The 20,350-nt window shown below is 39.3% G+C and overlaps 1 protein-coding gene across 2 annotated transcripts in view; it reads left to right on the top strand.

Annotated features, from left to right (window-relative positions):
• TRIO (trio Rho guanine nucleotide exchange factor) overlaps positions 1 to 20,350 on the top strand; it is a 178,903-nt gene that overhangs the window by 50,168 nt on the left and 108,385 nt on the right. For both annotated transcript variants that reach the window (XM_029965287.1, XM_029965288.1), the window contains exons 11-14: positions 3,931 to 4,100; positions 4,939 to 5,113; positions 12,640 to 12,835; positions 13,432 to 13,598. In XM_029965287.1, the coding sequence (XP_029821147.1) occupies positions 3,931 to 4,100; positions 4,939 to 5,113; positions 12,640 to 12,835; positions 13,432 to 13,598 (708 nt within the window). The remainder of the gene's footprint in view (positions 1 to 3,930; positions 4,101 to 4,938; positions 5,114 to 12,639; positions 12,836 to 13,431; positions 13,599 to 20,350) is intronic.

Here is a 20,350-nt window from a genome sequence, read left to right as displayed (position 1 = left end):
CTCTTGGGGAAGGTATTAACTCAAAAATAATTGTTCTCTGATTACATTCAGCAAAATACAGAAGGGTCTTATTTAACTGCAGTCTTTCAGGAGATGGCTGAGATGGGACTTAAATGGATAGAGGCCCGTGATGGAAACACTGTAACTTCCAGGATGTTGCAGACAATTAAAATAATACCATCTCAGTGACTAATGGCATGGTCCCAAGAACTTAGGAAAGAGGTAGTACAGGATGCAGGCTCATTCAAGCAGATGTTTCTTAGTCTGTGCTATATTTAGATCAAGAAAAAAAAAATCTGCTGGGTGAAACATTTGCCTGTCAGGGACTCAGAATTTTATTTCCCTCTCCAAATAAGATAAGATGCAAAGAGCAGATGAAAAGATCAGAAGCCTCCTGTGACTGGATTGAGTTATGTATACAGCTGTCTTGCCACTGGATAAAGTTCTTACTGAGGTCGCAGGACTGGATGGTTTGTTTAGGGATCTTCATACTGCGTCTCTTAGAAAGAATAGAAAAAGACATGACTGGAAGTTGCTCAGAGTTCACACCAAGAGAAAGTTAATAGTTTCTTAATGATGAGGAGTTTGTGGTTTTTTTCCCAGTGGGTTTTTGTTGCCAAACTCTCTTTTATGGATAATGGGTTACCTCAAAAAGTCATTGCACTGTAAAATCTGCAGTTCTGCACTGCTGAACATGTATGGGTAAGCTGTAGTCTCCGTTCACACTCTGCTGTAAACTGTTTGCTTTCTTGTGGCTTTGCTGTGCATCGTATTACAGTCTTCATCCTTAATTTTGTATCTGAAAACATGGTAATTTACGTAATTTCCAGTATATCCAGGGCTCGTTCTGGTTTGAAAGCTGTAGAGAAGCCAACTGGCTATTGCCACCCATTAAGAATTAAGCTCCTCTCAGTTTGTATGAATTTGTATCCAGCTTTAATAATCTGACTTTTTTTTTTTCATGTATGGTGGCTTTATTATAACTTTTGTGTATAAACACCAAGATTATTTTGAGGGGAAGCTGTTTGTCAGAAACTTGCTTGGGGGAAAAGTGTAAAAAGCTTATTTGGTAATCTATCAGAGTAACTTTTGCTATGGAAGTGTCACAGAGCTGTTTAGTCACTTCATAAATGGCTTAAATTGTTCCACTTTCAACAGCGTATGAATCAAAGCTAGGCAAGTAATGCATACTAATTACTCTCCTTCTCTTTCTGCACATTCATGAAATGTTTTTTCTTCCCAAACAGTGGACAATTCAGCTAATGAGCTAGGGAAATGAAATACATTTTTGAGGCCTTTGGTACCCCGGGGGCAAGATACTATGTTTATAGTCATGGCGTGCTGGCCAGGCGCTAAGTCAGTCAGCATCACACTTTGTTGTACTGGCACCTATGTCTTTCTGCTAAAGGCAGGTGGTGTTGCCCTGAGCTGGCTATGCAGAGGGAGAAGTCTGCTTGTTCTGTGTTAGGTTGGTCTCTTGCATCCAGAGTGAGCTTTAAGGGAATTATTCACACGCACAGTACATCACCAGTCCAGCATTTTTAAGTTTTGTTGCTCCTTCTAGGTCTTTTCCACTCAGTTATAGAAATGACTGAAGTGTATGTGAAGAATAAAAAATGCAGAGATGAGGTGTATTCCTTGTGTGAGTCTAACACAATACAGCTGCAGAAAACATATTGCAAAAAATTGAAATGATTCTCGGACCTGTCTTGAGCTGCAATACAGGTGCTTTTAAGGGATCCAAGGGGCAAACTTGATATAGTCCTAGAGACTCAAAATGGTTTTAGTGCCAGTTGCTCTGGCATTAAATGTGTTATAAACATCTGTGAAAGTTGGGCCTCTTATAGGCAACATAGTAAGCATGAAGTGTAGAGGTCTTCCAGCCAGCATCAAGCACATTGCAGAAAACAACGAAGTGTTACTCTCTAATGTATGTATTTCCACAGTTGCAGGGTGTACTAGTTGTATGTAGATAGATACCAGCTCACTTGGAAGGTCTCTGACTTAATACCCTGTTAGTATGATTCAGACATAAACTTCATAAGCTAAAAGAGGCATAGATACATGTCCTCTAGACATGGAAACATGAGTAAAGTTTTCAGGTTGTATTGTCAGACTTCTTGCTCTTAAGTTTCATTTGTCTCCAAGTTAAAGTTGCATTCCAAAGTATACATTTGGAAAAAAAAAATCGGATGGTGCATTTGGTTATGCTGGAATGAATGTTGAAGAGTGCTTCTGACCCACTTGTTAAGTTCTATTGATTTGTGCTCCTTTTAATAAGAAAGACCGCTGTGCCTTAAGCTTGTGGTGTTGACGGTTGTGGAGTTGCATTCAGATTTGTGACAAGCATTGTCTTTGAAGCATATGAGTAGTCAGAATAACAGTGTATGAATAGGCAGTTCTGGTTTGGGGAGGATGGGTAGTAGATTTGTAGAAGAGAGTCTGGTTAAATGTCATTAGTTCTTCCCAATTGTGAAAATTTAACCTATAGCTTCGTTTACTCAAAACCCACCTAAGGAGGCGTATAAGACTATGAGATACAAAAACTAACATTTGATTTTAAAACAAAGCTTCAAAGGAACTGATTAATCAAGATTTAGAATTCTTCACTGAATTTTCTGTTTTAATGAAGCTCCATTGGTGGTTAGGAAACCTTTATGATCAGAACGTTATACAAACAGCAGCATGAAATGGGTAGAAAATGTTAAGCAAAGAAATAAAGAAAACATTTGGTTTTCTGTCTTTTGAAATTAAGCCAGTTTTGATTGCTTAGTGTCTGTATTTTGACAGTGTTAACATTTTAATTAAGTTCAATGTATCTGTAAAATTTTTAAAGGCAGAGACTGAATGTCATCAAAAGAACTAATACTTACAATCAGATCAGAGTTATTCTATCAGGATAAAAAAATAAAAGCTCTAATCATTGTTCTTGGAATTGCAGCATTTGGGATGGGATGGTAAAATAGACAGGAGGGACTGGGTTTGAATGTTTCCTGTGAGAGCAGCTGTTCCACTGTGCTGTTAGTGCTGCTCACGGGAGTGTTGCAGGAGACAACCGTGCTCCCTCTCTTCATGCAGCGTTTTTATCAGTTCTACAATAGATGTCTGATGATAACTTTCACACAGAGCTTAAGATGCAACAGCTTCCCTCATAAAATTGTGGGAAAGATCACTGTGAGGTTCAAGTGACCCACTGTGATACCTGGGTAGTATACACCTAGGGATTTTTGTGTAAGTTGCAGAGCATGGGCAGTTTGGAGCAGTTTTGCACATGTGAAGCAGGGAGGAAAAGTGCTGAATTAACTGGTAGAATTGCTTATGATGATTTTTGTCGTAATAGCATGAAATTAAAATCAAGGGGGCAAACACAACATGAGAGAACAATAACTTCACACATCTGGTTTGTCTCTGTATTTTGTTTTCTAAAATGCCCTTTCTTTTTCCTTTTTTTGAAGGCCACTGAAAAGTGTTATGTTGTCTGTGTGCATGTGTCAGCCTGGCAGTGCAAATTTGATGGTGGCTACAATACATCTCCCTTCCTTCCTTCCTTCCTTCCTTCCTCTCTTCTCTCAGGGAGTGTTACCATAGCATTTTTCTCCCAGGGACTCTCGCGCAGAGCTGCAGATGGGATTCTCGCTATGAACTCTGTGCTGCTCAATCGGATACGCTTCGTTCTGTAGAAGGAAAATGGGAAAGAAAGGGTGACTTAGCAACACGGATAAAGCTTTCCTGGTATTTCCAAGAAACGAAAACTATTTGAAACAAAGGCTTGTTTTCATTAATATGAAGATGGGATTTTTCTATGAAGAAAAACAAATCCTCTTTTTCTCTGCCACCTCAGTCTGTTTTCTCTTGTCCAGTGAGACTGATTTGGAATAGTGACTGCCTGATCCTTGGGCTTACATTTCTTGCTTTTTCCCTCTCCTTTAGCTGTGGACGTGGCTTGAAGAGCTACAGAAGGAACTGCTTGATGATGTCTATGCTGAGTCTGTGGAGGCTGTTCAAGACCTGATTAAACGTTTTGGTCAACAACAACAGACCACTCTGCAGGTTACAGTCAATGTCATAAAAGAAGGTGAAGATCTTATACAGCAACTAAGGTAAAACAGATTCTTATTTCAATCTCTTCTCACGTTCATCTGATGTTCTGTGAGGCTTTTTCTGTTTTGAGGGTAGAGGTAATGTGTACAAGATATGACCTATACTAAAGCTTGTAAATATTAGGACTACAATGATTTTTCATGCAGTACTGACTCTAACCTCTATTTACAGGAAGCTCAGCTTATAAACACTATCTCCACAAGAAGGAGATTTTGTTTACATTAGCTACCTTTTTGATAGGAGCAATTGTATGTCTTTGTAGTCTGACATGCAGGGCTCCAACACATGCAGTGTTTAGAGTTTTGAGCAGCAGCCTTTTTATAAAGAGACACTTGAATTTGTTTTGCAGACTGATAAGTAACTTCACTGTAGTAAAGCCCATCAGTTTGCAGTCCATTGCATTCAGTAGCAATCTGAATAAATAAATTTGGGCCACAGCTGCCCTGGTACATGTCTCCTTTCTGCAGAAGATTAGCATATCTGAATTTGAAGGTTTTATACTCAGGTAAAAGATTAGGTAATTTTTTTTAATTGACTAATTTGGATTTTCTTTTACTGCTAGGAAGATTCAGTAAATAGTTATCATATGCCACTTGTTTTCACAATGGAAGGGTTTGTCTCTGGTTTGAAATTTTACCTTTCCTGTAAACAGAATGTCTTTACATGATGAATAGGCCAAAAAATGAAAGTAATTTAGCTTTCATGTAATATGGCTTGCACTAACCTTTTCTGAAACAGGCTTATATTTTGTGGTCATGTATAGCGTCCAAATTGTATGGGGTTTTATTCAATAATACTCTTTTTTTCTTCCTCCTCCCCTTTCTCTGCTTTGAATAGGGATTCTGCCATTTCTAGTAACAAGACCCCCCATAACAGCTCGATCAACCACATAGAGACAGTTCTGCAGCAGCTGGATGAGGCCCAGTCTCAGATGGAGGAGCTTTTTCAAGAACGCAAGATCAAACTTGAGCTGTTTCTGCAGCTCCGCATATTTGAAAGAGATGCAATAGATGTGAGTGTCTGCTTTTGGGCTTGAACTGCACGGACTTCTCTAGTGTACAAACGTTTATGCTGAGATTGTTGCGTGGTTGCAGTAGCATGTGGCTCAAATGACTGATAGACTTAGTTCTTACCTGACCTGTCTTGTATGTGAAAGTGTCAGAAGAGTGCAGAGCTGAGCTTTTTGATAATAACTCAAGCTCTGGTTGGCTCTCAGTGCATCTTTAAGCAAGCATCTAGTAAAATCATGATGTGTCAGTTGCTTTGTCTGGTAAGTTCAGTTTGAAAATCAAACTGCCTTGATATATCTAGTATGCTTACAGTTATTATGAATAAGACTTGCAAGATGGTTTTGTACAAACTCTCTAAACTGGTGCTTTGTAGTAGCACCCCTCTTCTCTTTCTTTTGCAAATCAGCAGTCTTTTTTCATTTTGTAGCTACAAGTAGTGTTTGGAATTATGTCTTAATCTTTGGGGATGTTGTATGGGCTGTCTGTTGTTTTTTTAAAATAAGATTTTTTTTTCACCCCTGGAAATAATTCAAAAGCAGTTCTAGTGCCACATCCCTACAAAACTTCAAGTTTTGAAACTGTTCAAGCTTTGAAGGTGAGTTATGGCTTATCAGTTGTAGAGTTTCTGTTTGTGTGCAGAGACACGTACAAACAGACATGAAACTCCACAGGGAGCTTAGGTTAATAGAATTGCATTATAAAGCTTCAGCTAAGTTCATATGACTTTTGTAAAACCACTAGTGCTGTACGCAGTGACTGATACCAAGTTGGTGCCTCAGAAGGTTCAGGGTTATCTACTGGTAAATTGTCATGATTGAGTGTATAACGACTTATCTCAAGGATTTGGAAATCAGGAGTTACAATGATAATTCTACCTTTTTGTGTATTGTAAAAGCTGCAACTGTTTATGAAACCCTTGATTGATTGGTGTAAAGGCGAAGAGGCAGGCGGCAGAAGTGATAGCTTCTCAGGTTTTAGTGTTTTTATGTCTTAAAATCAGGATTAGATGTCTTTGCTGAAGTCTGGTTTAGCTAATCAGATTGTTAAGTGCAATGCAGGAATAGACAGACCCAGTTCCTTGATCAGTGCCCATAGAGGAAGTGAGAGTGTGTGCTCCGCAGTAATAACTCTGGTGTAAAGGAAAAATAAGAAGATTTTTCTTGCAATTTTGCAATTCACAGTGGCCTGCAGAGAGTTTGCTACTTTGATTATGTGAGAGTAGCTGTCTCAAATATGCTTACAGTCTTTGCAGGAGTAATCTGCAGTGCTCTATGTCTATGAGATGTTCTCATAACACTTTTACTGAGGAAATGACAGACGTGGGGCAATGCATACCAAGAAAATAATGGAAGAATTAATTGTGATAAATGTTTGAGTGAAGTTCAGACTAACTCTGTAGGTTACATAAGCCAGGATTCTACAAGAGCAAAAGGCTGGTGGGAGCTTGTGGGAGCCCAGCTTAACAGATGTGTTCTAGTCCTGCAGTGCAGGACAACACCTGTATAGGTAGTAGTACTTCTTGTACTGTTATTTAGTGGTGCTCGTATGATTTTTCACTGGAAAGCTGCAAACTTGAACTTCATAGACTAGAATATACTGAGTTGGAAGGGACCCACTAGGATCATCGAGTCCAATTCCTGGCCCTGCACAGGGCACCCCAAGAATCACACCATGTACATGAAAGTGTTGTCCAAATGCTTATTGAACTCAGAGAGGCTTGGTGCTGTGACCACTTCCCTGGGGAGCCTGTGCCAGTGCCCAACCACTTTCTGGGTGAAAAACATTTTCCTAATATCCAACCTACACTTCCCTTGACTCAGGTTCATGCCATTTCCTTGAGCCCTGGTTACAAGAGTGAAGAGATCGGTACTTGCCCTCCTGAGGATGTTGAAGACCACAGTGAGATCTCTCCTTAGTCTCCTCTTCTCCAGACTGAACAAACCAAGTGACCTCAGCCATTCCTCATACAGCTTCCCCTCTGAACTCTTCACCATCCTTGTGGCCCTCCTTTGGACACTCTTTAATAGCTTAGTGTCTTTTTCAGATTGTGTTGCCCAAAACTGCACACACTTGGCAGGTCTTGCTTTTTCTAAAGCTGATACTTGGCATGCATTACATTTTGATATGTACATTGTAAAGCAAAGTACCAATTACAGTTGTTGAAAGAGTTGGTGTGATTTGTCTATACAACTTGGAAATAAAAATTGTGCTTATTTTAGATTGATGAAGAGTCCTCCAGGGAAGAAAATTACCCTGGCTGCAGAGTGTCTTCAGCAAAATGTTTATTGTTTTGCTGTCTCTGTCCATGTCCTCTCTGCTTCCTCAGCAAAGCACACTTCTCTTTTCTCTCTCCCTGAAGGCAGACATCTGTTCAGGAACTTCCAGGAAGAAAATGTGGAGACTAGTTTCAGGTCAGTTGTTTGAAAGCAGTAGCTCAGCTGAAGTAACTTGATAATGAGGAGGAGCCAGATGCCAGCTAGGAATTTGCAGACCTTGTTTTGACCTTCTCTTTCCTCGAGGATTTTGTGTGACTGGTCCAGTCAATTAAGACTTGCCTGTAAAGGCAGTTCATTCAGGGGAGTGTCCTCTGAGGACAGCTTTTCTGGAAGGCAAGTAGTGTTTTTAGCTTCTGTTAGTGCTTGCAAAATAACATAGGCTAAAATGGGAGAAATGGCTCTTCTAGCACTGCAGGATCGTACCGTGCAGCTGTGCTTCTGAGGGCAGTGGTAAGATTTGCTGCCAGGGTTAGTTCCTTTCTTCTCCTTCCTCTCCCTTTATTATTTGCTGATAAAATACTCTGTTTCTTTTATCTTACAGCTTTTGAGATACTCCTGCTCTTCTGAAATTGATGTAACTGCAGTACTGTCTGCTTTGCCCCTGCTCTTAGTATACAAACTTGACCTTCTCTATCCTTAGCAGGATTTTAAGTGCCATTGGTTGTGAGATATTTGAAGGACTCCTTCGTAAATGCCTGTATTAACTAAAGACAAGAATGAGCAAAATAGTGTAGGTGAAGAGTCCCTTGCTGGTGTGAGGAAGATGTGTATGAACTTAGCCAGTGAGAAGGTAACACTGGTGGCAACGTATGCAGTCCAAAATGTGTTTGTTTCATCCATGTCTGTGCACTTTTACATGTCTGTAACTTAAATGCCTCGAGGCCTATGCCAGAGCTCTACACAGAGCATACCACACACTTTTCAACTCACAGCTTTATCTCAACTCTATTTTTGGACCACACTTACAAGATGCCTGTTAAGTTACACAGCTGAAAAGACAAGGATGCAAAGTGCTGGATCACAGAGACCTAACTCTTCTCCCTTTTCCATTTTTCCTTTTTCTTTCTCCTCAGCACATAATATTTTCCAGGTCTTGGTTAGTGCTCAGTTGATACCAGGAATGCTAGTTAGACTCTTCTGAGAAGAGACCCGTGGTTCTTTATTTCTTTCCCACTCGGTGTGAAAGAGTCGGCATCCCTTCCGATTTATACCCTGCCTTATTTTCTGTCAGTGTTACCTTTAGTTTGACAAAACATGGGAATGTCAGGCAGCTCAGAATCTGCACTAGGAACTTCTTGAACATACGCTATGGTAAGTAGTTAGGCCGTGTTTATGCTGGGATGTCCATGTCCTGAGAGCAATATGAATTTGTGATTCTGTTACTTTAGATGTCTATTAGTAATTAATCTTTTTTCTGTTTGTTTACTACTAATTGTCTTGACAAAACTTTACAAACAAAATAGGAGCCTGCTTACCCTAAAAGTGTTGTCTGTAAAGCAGAACTTGAGGGGAAGCACTGACGAGTGTGAGCAGAGGGGGCTCGGTGCATGGTTTTTTGGTATTAATTCTGCCTCAGAGCATTTCAGATTTGCATAGTGGGTACAACGGCTGAAATAGATCACCTCGCACTACCTAATTACTGCTGAAAAAAATGTAAGGATTACTGCCATTGTTAGGGAACCTGGCTGGGATGGTCGCTGATAACTTATCTTTTGAATGAGTCTGGGAATATGCTAGCATTATTTATTTGAGTTGTGGGCTTCCTGGTATTTCGAAGGGTTAAAGGAATGTATTGTTTTTGTTCAGAGTGTTTCAAACTGCTTTAAACAGTGTATGTGCCTTGATCTTAACCATGGGGTTGTATGAAATAGCATGGGAAGGAGCTACAATTCCTAATGGTTGGTTGTTGTTCTTTGGAGGCACTATCACTGAAACTTCCTGACTAAGGTGACACGCAGTATTGACCTCTTAAAATTAGTTGTTGTTCCTTTCAGGTAGAATGAATGTTAGGATAGACCAAGAGGATATGGGGACTACAATCAATTTCATTATTATTAAAATACTGACAGCCACAACAGTGTCATATTGTGAGCTTACTGTGTGTTTTACTTTATTTCCACTCAATTTGCTAGTAAGAGAGGTAAGGTTTTGGTGTCTGTTCTGAAGGGAGGTAGACTGGCTTTGCTTTTAAAACAGTGTCATAAATGTGCCATGTTAAATCCTAAGCCACTCTGTAATGGTGTTTAGCAAGACAGTGAAAGGTGGTGTTTTGATGGTGGAGTTTCACATCCTTCTTTAATGCTCAGATTTCTCAGTTTCACAAAGTCTAACTACAATTATTTCTTCAGGATAACCTTTGAATGTTGTTAACTGACCTGGATGAAAATAAGATGCTAAATCTGATTTCTGAGAACTTCTCTAAGTGCAGTGGATGAAGAAACAAACATTAAATAACCTCCACTGCTTTTTAATAATGGATGAACATAGAATTTCGAAGACAAGTTGGAAAAGCAGGTCTGAGGTGCCCAAGAACAGAAAAGCAGGGGAGCAGAAAGTAAGCAGGCTGGATTGTCAGGAAAACTTGAAGTTTTTTAAAAATTTCAGATCAGTTAAAAGGAGATGAAGAGAGGTGATGAGACGTGTTCGGCATGGATCGAGCAAAAAGGATATGAAGGGAACTTGTTAAGGATTTTGTGGGAGATGAATCCTGTGTGTGTGTGTTTAGGCATTACGAGTGGTATTCCCTCTAAATAGATTGTGTGTGTGATGTTTAAAGCCCATGCAAGAAAGATGAAAGAAGCTTCAAGCAGTGGCTAAAAGCTGTGTCTTCTATATATCTGTATATGTCTACCTATATATCTTCCTGAATACTTTGTCCATCAGCTTTTCTGTTTTCAGTGTTACCCCTGAAACATGAGTTTCTGCCTTTTTTCACTGTAGTAGAGCTAGCTGATCAGGATTAAGGATTGTAAATAGCTACCCTAATAGTTTGGTATCTCCCATTCATGACATGGTGTGAAAAACTGAATACTTAGTGAATCAAGTAAAACTTTTGCAGAACACATTTAAAAAATTAAATAACTCACTGGTGCCACAATTTTAAAATTAATTGCTTGACGTGTCCATTTTTCTACAGTGCTATGTGAGCAGAATGGAAAAAAGCCTTCAAGAAAGATTGTAGCTGACTACAGAAACTTTATACAGATGATTTAACTTTGCTTTCTCCTCAATTCTGTTTTTTTTCTAGAAGGCTTCTTTTCCTGGAACTTCTCTTGTAGTTTAACTGTCTCAGTAACTTCGGAGGTATTGTGGCCACTTGGAAAGGGTACTGGCATCTTTCTTTTGGTGACAGCAAATGACTTTGGTTAAATATTTATCGCAGAATCACAGAATATGCCAAGTTGGAAGGGACCCATAAGGACCATCGAGTGCAACTCCTAGTCCTGCACAGGACCATCCCCAAAAGTCACACCATGTGTCTGAGACTATCATCCAGACACCGGTTGAACTCTATCAGGCTTGGTGCTGTGACCACTTCTTTGGGGAGAGCCTGTTCCACATCTAACCACCCTCTGTGTGAAAAACCTTTTCCTGATATCCGGGCTAATCCTTCCCTGACACAGCTTCAGGCCATTCCCTTGGGTTCTGTCACTGGTCACCATAGAGAAGAAATCAGTGTCTGCCCCTCCTCTTCCCTTCACAAGGAAGTTGTAGACTGCAATGAGGTCTCCTCTAAGTCTCCTTCAGGGTGAACAGACCAAGTGACCTGAGCCGCTTCTCATATGTCTTCCCCTCAAGTCCCTTCACCATCATTGCCCTCCTTTGGACACTCTCTAAGAGCTTAATATCTTCCTTAAACTTAATATCTATCTTAATATCTCTATGCTCAAAACTGCACACAACATTCAAGGTGAGGCTGCACCAGTACAGAGCAGAGAAGGACAATCCCTTCCCTTGACCAGCTGGCAATGCTTTGCCTGATGCCCCCCAGGATACGGTTGGTCCTCCTGGCTGCCAAAGCACACTGCTGACATGCACTCAGCAACTTTGTTGCTAATGCCCCTTTAGTCAGAACCTCTTTTTATTGTGTCTTGCTGCATAAATAGGTATTTTCTTGTCATTTAACACCATTCACATCAGTTTGTCCTACTCCTGAAATTGTAGAACGCTGGAACTAAGCCATACTTCCTTCTTGATATTTATAATTTTGCTTTCCCAATGAACTCCAATAGTTTGTGCCAAAACTCTGCTGAAAAGTCTGAAAAAAAAAATTTGATTACAGGCTTGAAGAATGTGACTTAGACAGACTTTTTTGAAGTAACTGATGCATCAGATCTGTGCCATAGGAACTCAACCCGCGTTGATCAATGAGGATTGCAAGCATTATCTGTTAACCTTAAAAACAGTTTTGTATCCCAGTTAAAAGGAATATTTTATATTTCAGCCAGACTTTGCCATATAATTTGGAAAATGCACTTGGGTGGATAGACCCAGGAGGACTTATTGTTGTGATGCATATGTTAAAAAACCCCAAAACTTTTTTAGCTACCTTTCTTTGGACATCTTATGATTAAGAATAAAATCCAGAATTGAATTGTAAACTGAAGTGTAGCCGAAATACGTCAGCAATCAAATTTAGCTCTGACATTGCAGTAATATTGTAATAAAGTATGCTTTTGATTTTACACCATTCACTAAGTACCCAGCGTTGTGATAAGTGTGCTTCTCAGTTGTCAGGCAGAAGTCAAAGATGCTCACAGCCTGATGCTTCCTGCCCACAGAAGGGTAGAGCTGGCTTTCTTGTAAAAGGACTCAAGACTGGCATAATTGTAAGCTAAGCTGAATCTTGATGTGTGAATTATTACTTGGTACAGTTTGAAGAATTGAAAAGATGTTTCAGATCCACATTTTCCTTTAAAAGCAGAGATAAGGACATGTTAACTTTATCTGTTTCACAAGTCGTGTTAATGAAAGTGTGCCTTAAATAAGACATGGGTACCCATAGGGTTGCAAGCACTGGTTGAAGGAGAACTGTAGTGGTTCTCAAAGAGAGTCTTTTTGTTTGTTTGCCAAAAGTTAAAATCCATGCTAAGATAGCCTATGTCTGAACTATGTTTGAACCTGATCAGTGAAGTTAATCAGCAATGAGCAACTTGAGTTCCCTACCTTGGTCATAAGTGCAACATTGGAAATTAACTGGTTTGTGTTGTGTAATGAGTAATTGAACATTATCGTCCTCCTTTTTTCACCAGATAATTTCAGACCTCGAGTCTTGGAATGATGAGCTCTCTCAGCAGATGAATGACTTCGACACTGAAGATCTTACAATAGCAGAACAGAGGCTCCAGCATCATGCAGACAAAGCCCTGACCATGAATAACTTGACCTTTGATGTCATCCACCAAGGGCAGGATCTGCTACAGTATGTCAATGAAGTGCAGGCATCTGGTAAGATGGCTCCTTTGTGCTATTTCAGGCAGTGGCTTTATAAGAATTATCCAGTTGTCTCTCCATGGGATGTGTGAAAATAACAGAGATGCTGGTTAACTGTAAACTGGAGATATGTGAGCTCCTTTATACTAAAATCATATGATAGTGTTCATGAGAGCATACTGTTATTATGGCACATAATTTTCTTCAAAGAGTTGGCAACATCTGAAGATGTTTAGTTTTTAAAGAAAGGGATTTCACTCAACAATTCAGTAAAATTAGAGTAAATAAGGGGGAGTAAGTTTTATAATTAATGAGATCAGTGCAGTCAAACAAAAATTTTCAGTTTTCAAGTAATGTCTTCCTTTTTTGTTCCTTATGCCCCTTCATGTGATATTTTTCACTGTGTACAGTCACCTAGAGTAAATATCAGACTTTAAAAAAAATTAATATTGCACTTTTAGAGTGCAAAAACCTATGCTCGTAATGCAAGTGCTCTGAGGATTAAGTTGAACTTGGCAAAGAAACAAGAAAATTAAGTGTAAAACAATGGAAATGGGCTATTTCTCTTCAGAAACCTTGTAAGTCATTCATAAACGACTGTCTGATTGCAGGTGTCGAGCTGCTTTGCGATAGAGACGTAGACATGGCAACTCGCGTCCAGGACCTGCTGGAGTTCCTGCACGAGAAGCAGCAGGAGCTGGACGTGGCGGCCGAGCAGCACCGCAAGCACCTGGAGCAGTGCGTGCAGCTGCGCCACCTGCAGGCCGAGGTCAAGCAGGTACGGCCCACCCCGCATCCCATTAGAGCTGTTCCACACCTCCTGGAGAGCTCTGTTCCCATTGCTTCCAGCTGTATAATGTCTTTCACTGGGAGAGGGGAAGGACTTTGACCACCTAAGAAACTTCATCCGCCGTTAACATCAAGTGCGTTTTTTTAATTTGCATCACCCGTCCATATTGCTGCATGGATCTAGAGTACAAGTCATGAGGACCAGCCGAGGGAGCTGCGGTTGTTTAGCCTGGAGAAAAGTAGGCTCAGGCCAAACCTTATCGCTGTCTGCAGCTACTTGACAGGAGGTTGAATCAAAGTGGGGGTTGGGGTTTTTTTCTATGGTTTTTTTTCCCAGGTAGCAAGTGATAGGACAAGAAGAAAAGGCCTCAAGTTGTGCCAGAGGAGGTTTAGGTTAGTGTTGGGTATTTAAAAGTCATATCGATGTGACATTGAGGTACATGGTTTAGTGGTGGACTTGGCAGTGCTGGGTTAACAGCTGGACTTGGTGATCTTAAAAGTCCTTTCTGACCCAAAGTACTTTGTAATTCTATAAATACAAGTCAAGTATTTGAAGTGTAGAGCGATTTGAACTAATGTTAAACTCATACTTTTATCATCTGTGTGGTGATGAATGAAAATACTTAGTCATAGTCCCTGCATACTGGCCTAATTCTTTTTGGTAAATTGTTTGAAACATCTACAAATAGTGATAACATAATATCAACACGGTTTATTTTCCGTGAGAAGAAAAACAAGGTTATGCTTTTCCTGGCAATAAAGGAGCAACTTTTGAGGTCCTTATATGAGAAACACCTAAAGCTTTGGTGAATTTGAGATACTGTGGGCAAAACCACTGAAGTAGGTGAAAGTTTAAAAAAGAAACAGAACACTAGAGAAGGTAAGAAGTTTTGATCTTTCTCACACTTGGCAGCATCACAGAAGTCTGCCACAGTCTGTTGTCTTACTGTGGTCCATAATGGCTGCCAGTGCAACTTGTCCTTTCTTCTGCTTGTCATGAGGTCTTAAAAAATTCATCTCCCTCATGTGACTGTGACTGACAGGCCCAAAATTGCAAAGGAATATAGAAGGTGTCCAGTTAGGATTAGGAGAGGTGAACAAGAGGTTCCCAAAGTATTTCCAGGCAGTGGTTGGTTAGTCTATAGCAGCAGATGCAAAGTCTCTGTGTAGTCTTGACTTAAAGGAATGCAAGAAAATGGTCGTGCCTCTGTTAGTGGAATATAGGCATCAATCAAATACATTATGTTCTATTTCTAGCCTTTGCATACTCTGCTGAACTGTCCTGTATCCATCTTAACACTTATCTTCATAAATGCAAATTAGAGATTACTCCTTTCACGTGAGTAATGGTTGAGGTACAGTTCTTGTAGATCGGGATAGTTTCTGTACTCAGTTGCATATTATCTTGAGGATAAAGGAAAAGAGTGCATATCTGTGAAGGAAAGAAAAAAATAAAAAAAAAATAAGTGAATGCCAGCTGAGGCAGTCTCATCCCTTTGTGGTACATCAGTGGGTTAGGATGGGATGGGTTAGTAAAAAAAAGAAATTGTTAATTTCCATGACACTGAAATAACATTCAGTAAAAGAACAGAATATAGCACTTTTTAGGTAGTGTTTCAAAGAGACACTATTTAAGTAGTTATCTATATTGCATGATCACACAATAAAGTGAGTGCATTGCTCCACTAGCTTTGTTTGTATGCAAGTTAAATGGGACAGGAAAGACACATGTGTTTAAATCCTGTGTTTGTGGAACAACTGTCCTGTATTTTGGCAGATATAGACAGATTATGAACATCACAACTGTAGAGGAATAACCATGTTGCACTTAGTATGTGATTTGTACGTCCTTCTGTAAGAATTTTGTAACTTTTTTGAACTACTGCTAGCCCTGACTGAAAACTCAAGCTGAAGTTCAGATTTTTAAGAAAGCACTTGAAAAAAAAGAGTTTATCCTATAATAAAGATATAGGTTGTACACTATTCTAACCAGCTGGCTTTTCCTGGTAGACTGAGATTTGGAAGAAAACATGTATTCTGTTTTATATTCCTAGAACATACCTCTATATGTTGAATTATATGCTGTAGTAGGTGTGAATTTTCAAACAAACCAACATAAACATGTAGCTGACAGAATGTTTGTGTATTACTTTTCCAGATTTTTATTGCACAGGTTAACCTGCAATACTTCCCCAACCTGAGGCCTAAAAATTGAACGGAACTAAAACTGAATGTTAGTACATTGTCTCACAGGATTTCTTTTGATCCCCTTTGGAATGGCTTTGAGGCTACTAACTCTTAGTTTTGTGATTTCAGTTGCATTTTCAGACAACCACATCTGATTTATTTTAGTTTTTATTAAGTATCAGAAAGCATGATCTTCTCCTGAATCCCCTACACTGGGAAAAACTTCATAGCTGAGCAGGTCACAGCAGGTGCTTTACCTGAGAGTAAAATAGCATGATAAACCTCCTCTTCAGTCTGTTTTGTTTATATTTTGTTGTCTGAAGCAGTGAACACATGGTTTTCCAGTTCAATTACTGTGATTTTCTATCAGATTTATTGTTAACGAATTGGGTGTAAACGCACTTATTATGTAGATGGGATACTGTCTCTATAGCAAGATTTCTAACAACATTTCTATTTGAATTTTTCCTGCCAAATCAACATTACTGCTATTGAATTTTCACTCACCCATATGTATATATCTATCTATATAAAATACATAAACATATATAGCTTTTAGTCATGCAAAGAGGTTAGACTGAAATACAACATGAATTTAGAGAAATACTTGCAAAGATTCTCTTCAGTACTAGGTAGTGAAACTTGTAGCTTAGTGAATTCTTATCATATAAGCACAGAAAGTAGATAAAAGCATTCAGTATTTCTTCTTTCTTAACTAGTGTACCAGTACTTCTGCATTGAAGTTCTATAGATCAAGCCTCAGTACTAGGAGGAAACAAGGGCCAGAAGACAAACAGAGGTTTAAAGAAAACCTGCAGAGAATTTACTTGTCAACTTGATATGTCAGAGGTGCAGAAAGGGCAAGACCAGGTAGAAGATTACAGTGTAGAGAAACCTTGGAAGATTGGGGGAAGAGGTTTCTGACTGAAATAGGAAGTGACAGTTGTATGTGGGTAAAAACAACATGGAAAGGAAAATGTGACCATTTTTTACAGGGCAGGGACATATGAATAGGTGGAGGCAGAGAAATATAATATCTGTCTCATCCAGAGCTCCACTTGCATGTTTGCCAGACAAAGGTTTTTTATTAATCACATAAAATACAGCTGTTGGATTACTTATTGCTGCAATCGCTCCCGCATACTCACTTTGTAGAATGAATGCTCTATTCTGTTTAAGGTCAAAATCTCTACTAAGCTTCAAACCCAGTCCAACTGGTTTTAGTATGCTCATTAAGCCTTTTTAGTGCAATATTATCTGCGGTTCCAATCATGGTGTATGTTCTTGGGTATATAACTATATATTCATATCTGTACAACAGTGTACAGATACTTGTATCATCAAAAGTACCTTGAGCTGCTTTGTCTTTCACAAGGAGATCTTTTAGCTTGGTGCTTGAGCTCTGATTATCCCAAAATACTACTCAGGAAGAGTATCCTGGCACTCCGTATAATGCCATATGGATGTGAAAGCATAGCTAGGACAGCAGACTGAAGCAGGTTGTCTCATAATCATGTTTAGTCAAAAATCAGTCCAAGAAACTAATCCTAAATCAAGCATTTATCTAACAGACCTGCCTATGTGACCCTTTCAAGTGTCCCAAACTCTGTTTCATTCCCACTGTTTTGCTGATGCTGTACTGATGTTTTTATAGCCTGCTGAAAGCTGCGAGGGGAAAGATGGGGGGTGTGGTTCACCCAGACAGTGAGCTGATGGGATCATGCCAACAAACCCAGGAAGGCAGCAGCCCTGGAAAAGGAGCATACTCACTATTTACTTGATATTACTATTCACTGTTTACTTTATATTTTCCCCTTGAGTCTGAGCAGAGGGCAGGGGACTACTGGCAGAGTTCCTCCTGTGAGTTCACCAGCTTCTGGACTTGCACCCTGACCCACACCAAGCAGGAGGGCAAATCATTGTGTTTGTGGTCTGTGCTACCTGTCTCTATGTGTATGGCGGGATACCGAGTCAAGAGGAGCTTTTGACTGGTGCTGTTTAAGCATTTTCCTTCATTAAAATTCTCGAAGAAGGCTAAATGTATTTTAGAGTCCTAAGAAGGTGTGTTTTGTTACACTATACCTGGAGGAATTATTTTGTAAGATAGAGATGGAGCTTAAAACCACTACTACTAAGACAAAATAGAAATAAAGAAGAGATTTAAAAAAATCTGGGAGGTGCTGTCATGCCCTCCATCTACACTGCAGACTTATTCTTTTCCACAGACTTGCAGAATTTATATAGAAGAATTGAAATACATGCTATCAGGGTGGAAAAAAACTTGTTAGCTATTTGTTGTGCAGATAGAAGTGGGAAAAACTGCATTAATAATACAACAACATTGCAGTCGGGGTAAGTGTAAGACAGAGGGTTAACTTGTGATGCAGATTTGAGGCAATAGATGTTGTGTCAAGATGGCTAGACCTCAGTTGTTCAAACTGTTAGACTAAATGTTACAGTGTACTTTGGATGTATACCACATGTGCTGTTTGGTTTTGAGGAACTGAGTTTTAATAGGTGGTTTTCTCGGTTTCTGCCCATGTTTTCAGTCTATGGCTACAGTCATATCATCCTGATTACTTAATAATAATGTGGTGCAGTAGCATTAATGGTAGTGTCATGTGTGGATCACTAGATGAGAGTATGTAGTGTTAAGACCTAACTGTGATTTGGTATTTCAAATATTGATTATCAGTGGTTAAAGGTCTAAAATCAATTAGTAGGAAGGAGTTAGAGAAGATATGCTTAAACTGGTGATGTTCAGTCAATTGGGCCCAAAGGAATTCACTGTAAAATATCTAGAAAACTGCCTGAAATAATGTCATAGACAGTGCTTATCATTTCCAAACATCAGGAGATTGGATGAGATTCTGGAGGCCTGGAACTCAATGCCTACTTCTCAAAAGTGGGAAAGGACTAGCTAAGGGAGGATTATAGGTCAGCTACCTAATTCCAAGGAAAAGTATTGAAACAAGTAGATTACTAAACTTGAACAGTGACAAGGAGAGGAGGAAAGGCTAACACATTAATTAAGCATAGCTTCCCATTGATAAATCTTTTTTTTTTTTTTCTGACAAGGTAACAGCTCTTCTGGGAGGGGTGGAAAAGCAGTATTAAAGCTTTTAAAATAGTTAAACTCAGTCTGTCTGGCCCAAGCTTACTGTGAGAAAGTCATATAAGACTACATTGCCATGAATGCTAACTTGCTGAAAAACCATAATCAGTAACAAAAGTTATTAAGAGACTCAATGGATTGCAAAACAGATTTAAAAATAAAAAAAAATTTAATCTGTACATGTCTGTATTTGGATACCACAAGTTCATGTTGTCAGTCAGAAAATGTACGTGTTAGAGTAGAGATTATGCTTTTAAATTTGAAATTAAAGGCAAAAGAAGCTGGAACAGGGATTTGAGTTTAGCAGAAGGCACTGGATTGTGGTCTAGAATTATCTTGACGTATGGGAGAATTGGGCTCTAAGAAGGATATGAGTTTTCATAGTGAAAAATACGGAGCATGAGGTACTGGCAAGAATAATCAGCTGAATAAATACAGGTGCGATTACTGGCTGGGCAGCAGTTCCATAGAAAAGTTGAACAGATGACAGTGGATAACCTGAATTATGTCCAGTTTTACTCAGTATTTGAAAACTTATGACTGAAGTCATGGTTATCAACTGGAGAGAGCTCATAAAAGAGCAGTGATAAAAATAAGGCAACTAACTTCACATGGGAGAGATTGAAGAGAGAGACTGTGGTCAGCAAGAGAAGTCTGAAGGGGGGGCACAGGTAATGTTCTTGATGGAGAGAGGAGGGGGAAAAACAAAGCTGATGCTAAGAGGGAGAAAATGCCTCATTTTCTTCTTCCTCCCCCCCCTTCCCCGATTTTAGGCAGGAGAAATGAAAGCCAAAATTAAAGCAAGAGAGATTTGAGTGTTAGACCTTAAAAAGACTTAGGGTGATAAAACTGGCTAGTGAAAGTGTGAAATTATAGTCTTGAGTAATGAACAAGGTAGAGAACTTTTGGGAGGGGTCTTAAGGTTGCATGTTCCTGTTGTTGATAAGGAATGTACAAGGTGGTCTCCTGAGGCTTTAGCCCACCGGGGGATTTTTCCAGTTTCACTGAACATGTCAAAGAAGGCACATTCTGAAAACTGAAAATCTTCAAGCAGTTAGAAGACACTTAATGGTCGCATTTTTCTCAACATTAATATTCAAAATTATTTGCTTACTTTTTGCTAGGCTATATGTCTTCAATTTACATTGCTGACACTGGCTTTTAGGCAAATATTGCTTGTAACTTGTTCCAGTTTTTCAGGTGACAGAAGCGGTATTCAGAAACACAACCTTGCTCAGAGTATGAACTGAAACCACAAGCACGTAGTAGTTGACTGAAAGCTGTGAGTTGTTAGCTCAGTGAAATTATAGTAAATGTCATTCACTGTGCTGACTCTATATATAATTCACTGTAATATGTAATTAATAAATGATTTTGTTATAAATTCCAGTACTAATGTGACCATAAATGTTTTTGTCCCTACAATGATGCTTTTTTGC

The sequence above is a fragment of the Manacus vitellinus genome, unplaced genomic scaffold (genome assembly GCF_001715985.3).
Source record: "Manacus vitellinus isolate BGI_N305 unplaced genomic scaffold, ASM171598v3 scaffold_96_pilon, whole genome shotgun sequence".
NCBI lineage: Eukaryota > Metazoa > Chordata > Aves > Passeriformes > Pipridae > Manacus > Manacus vitellinus.
This window is presented reverse-complemented; position numbering and strand designations above follow the sequence as displayed.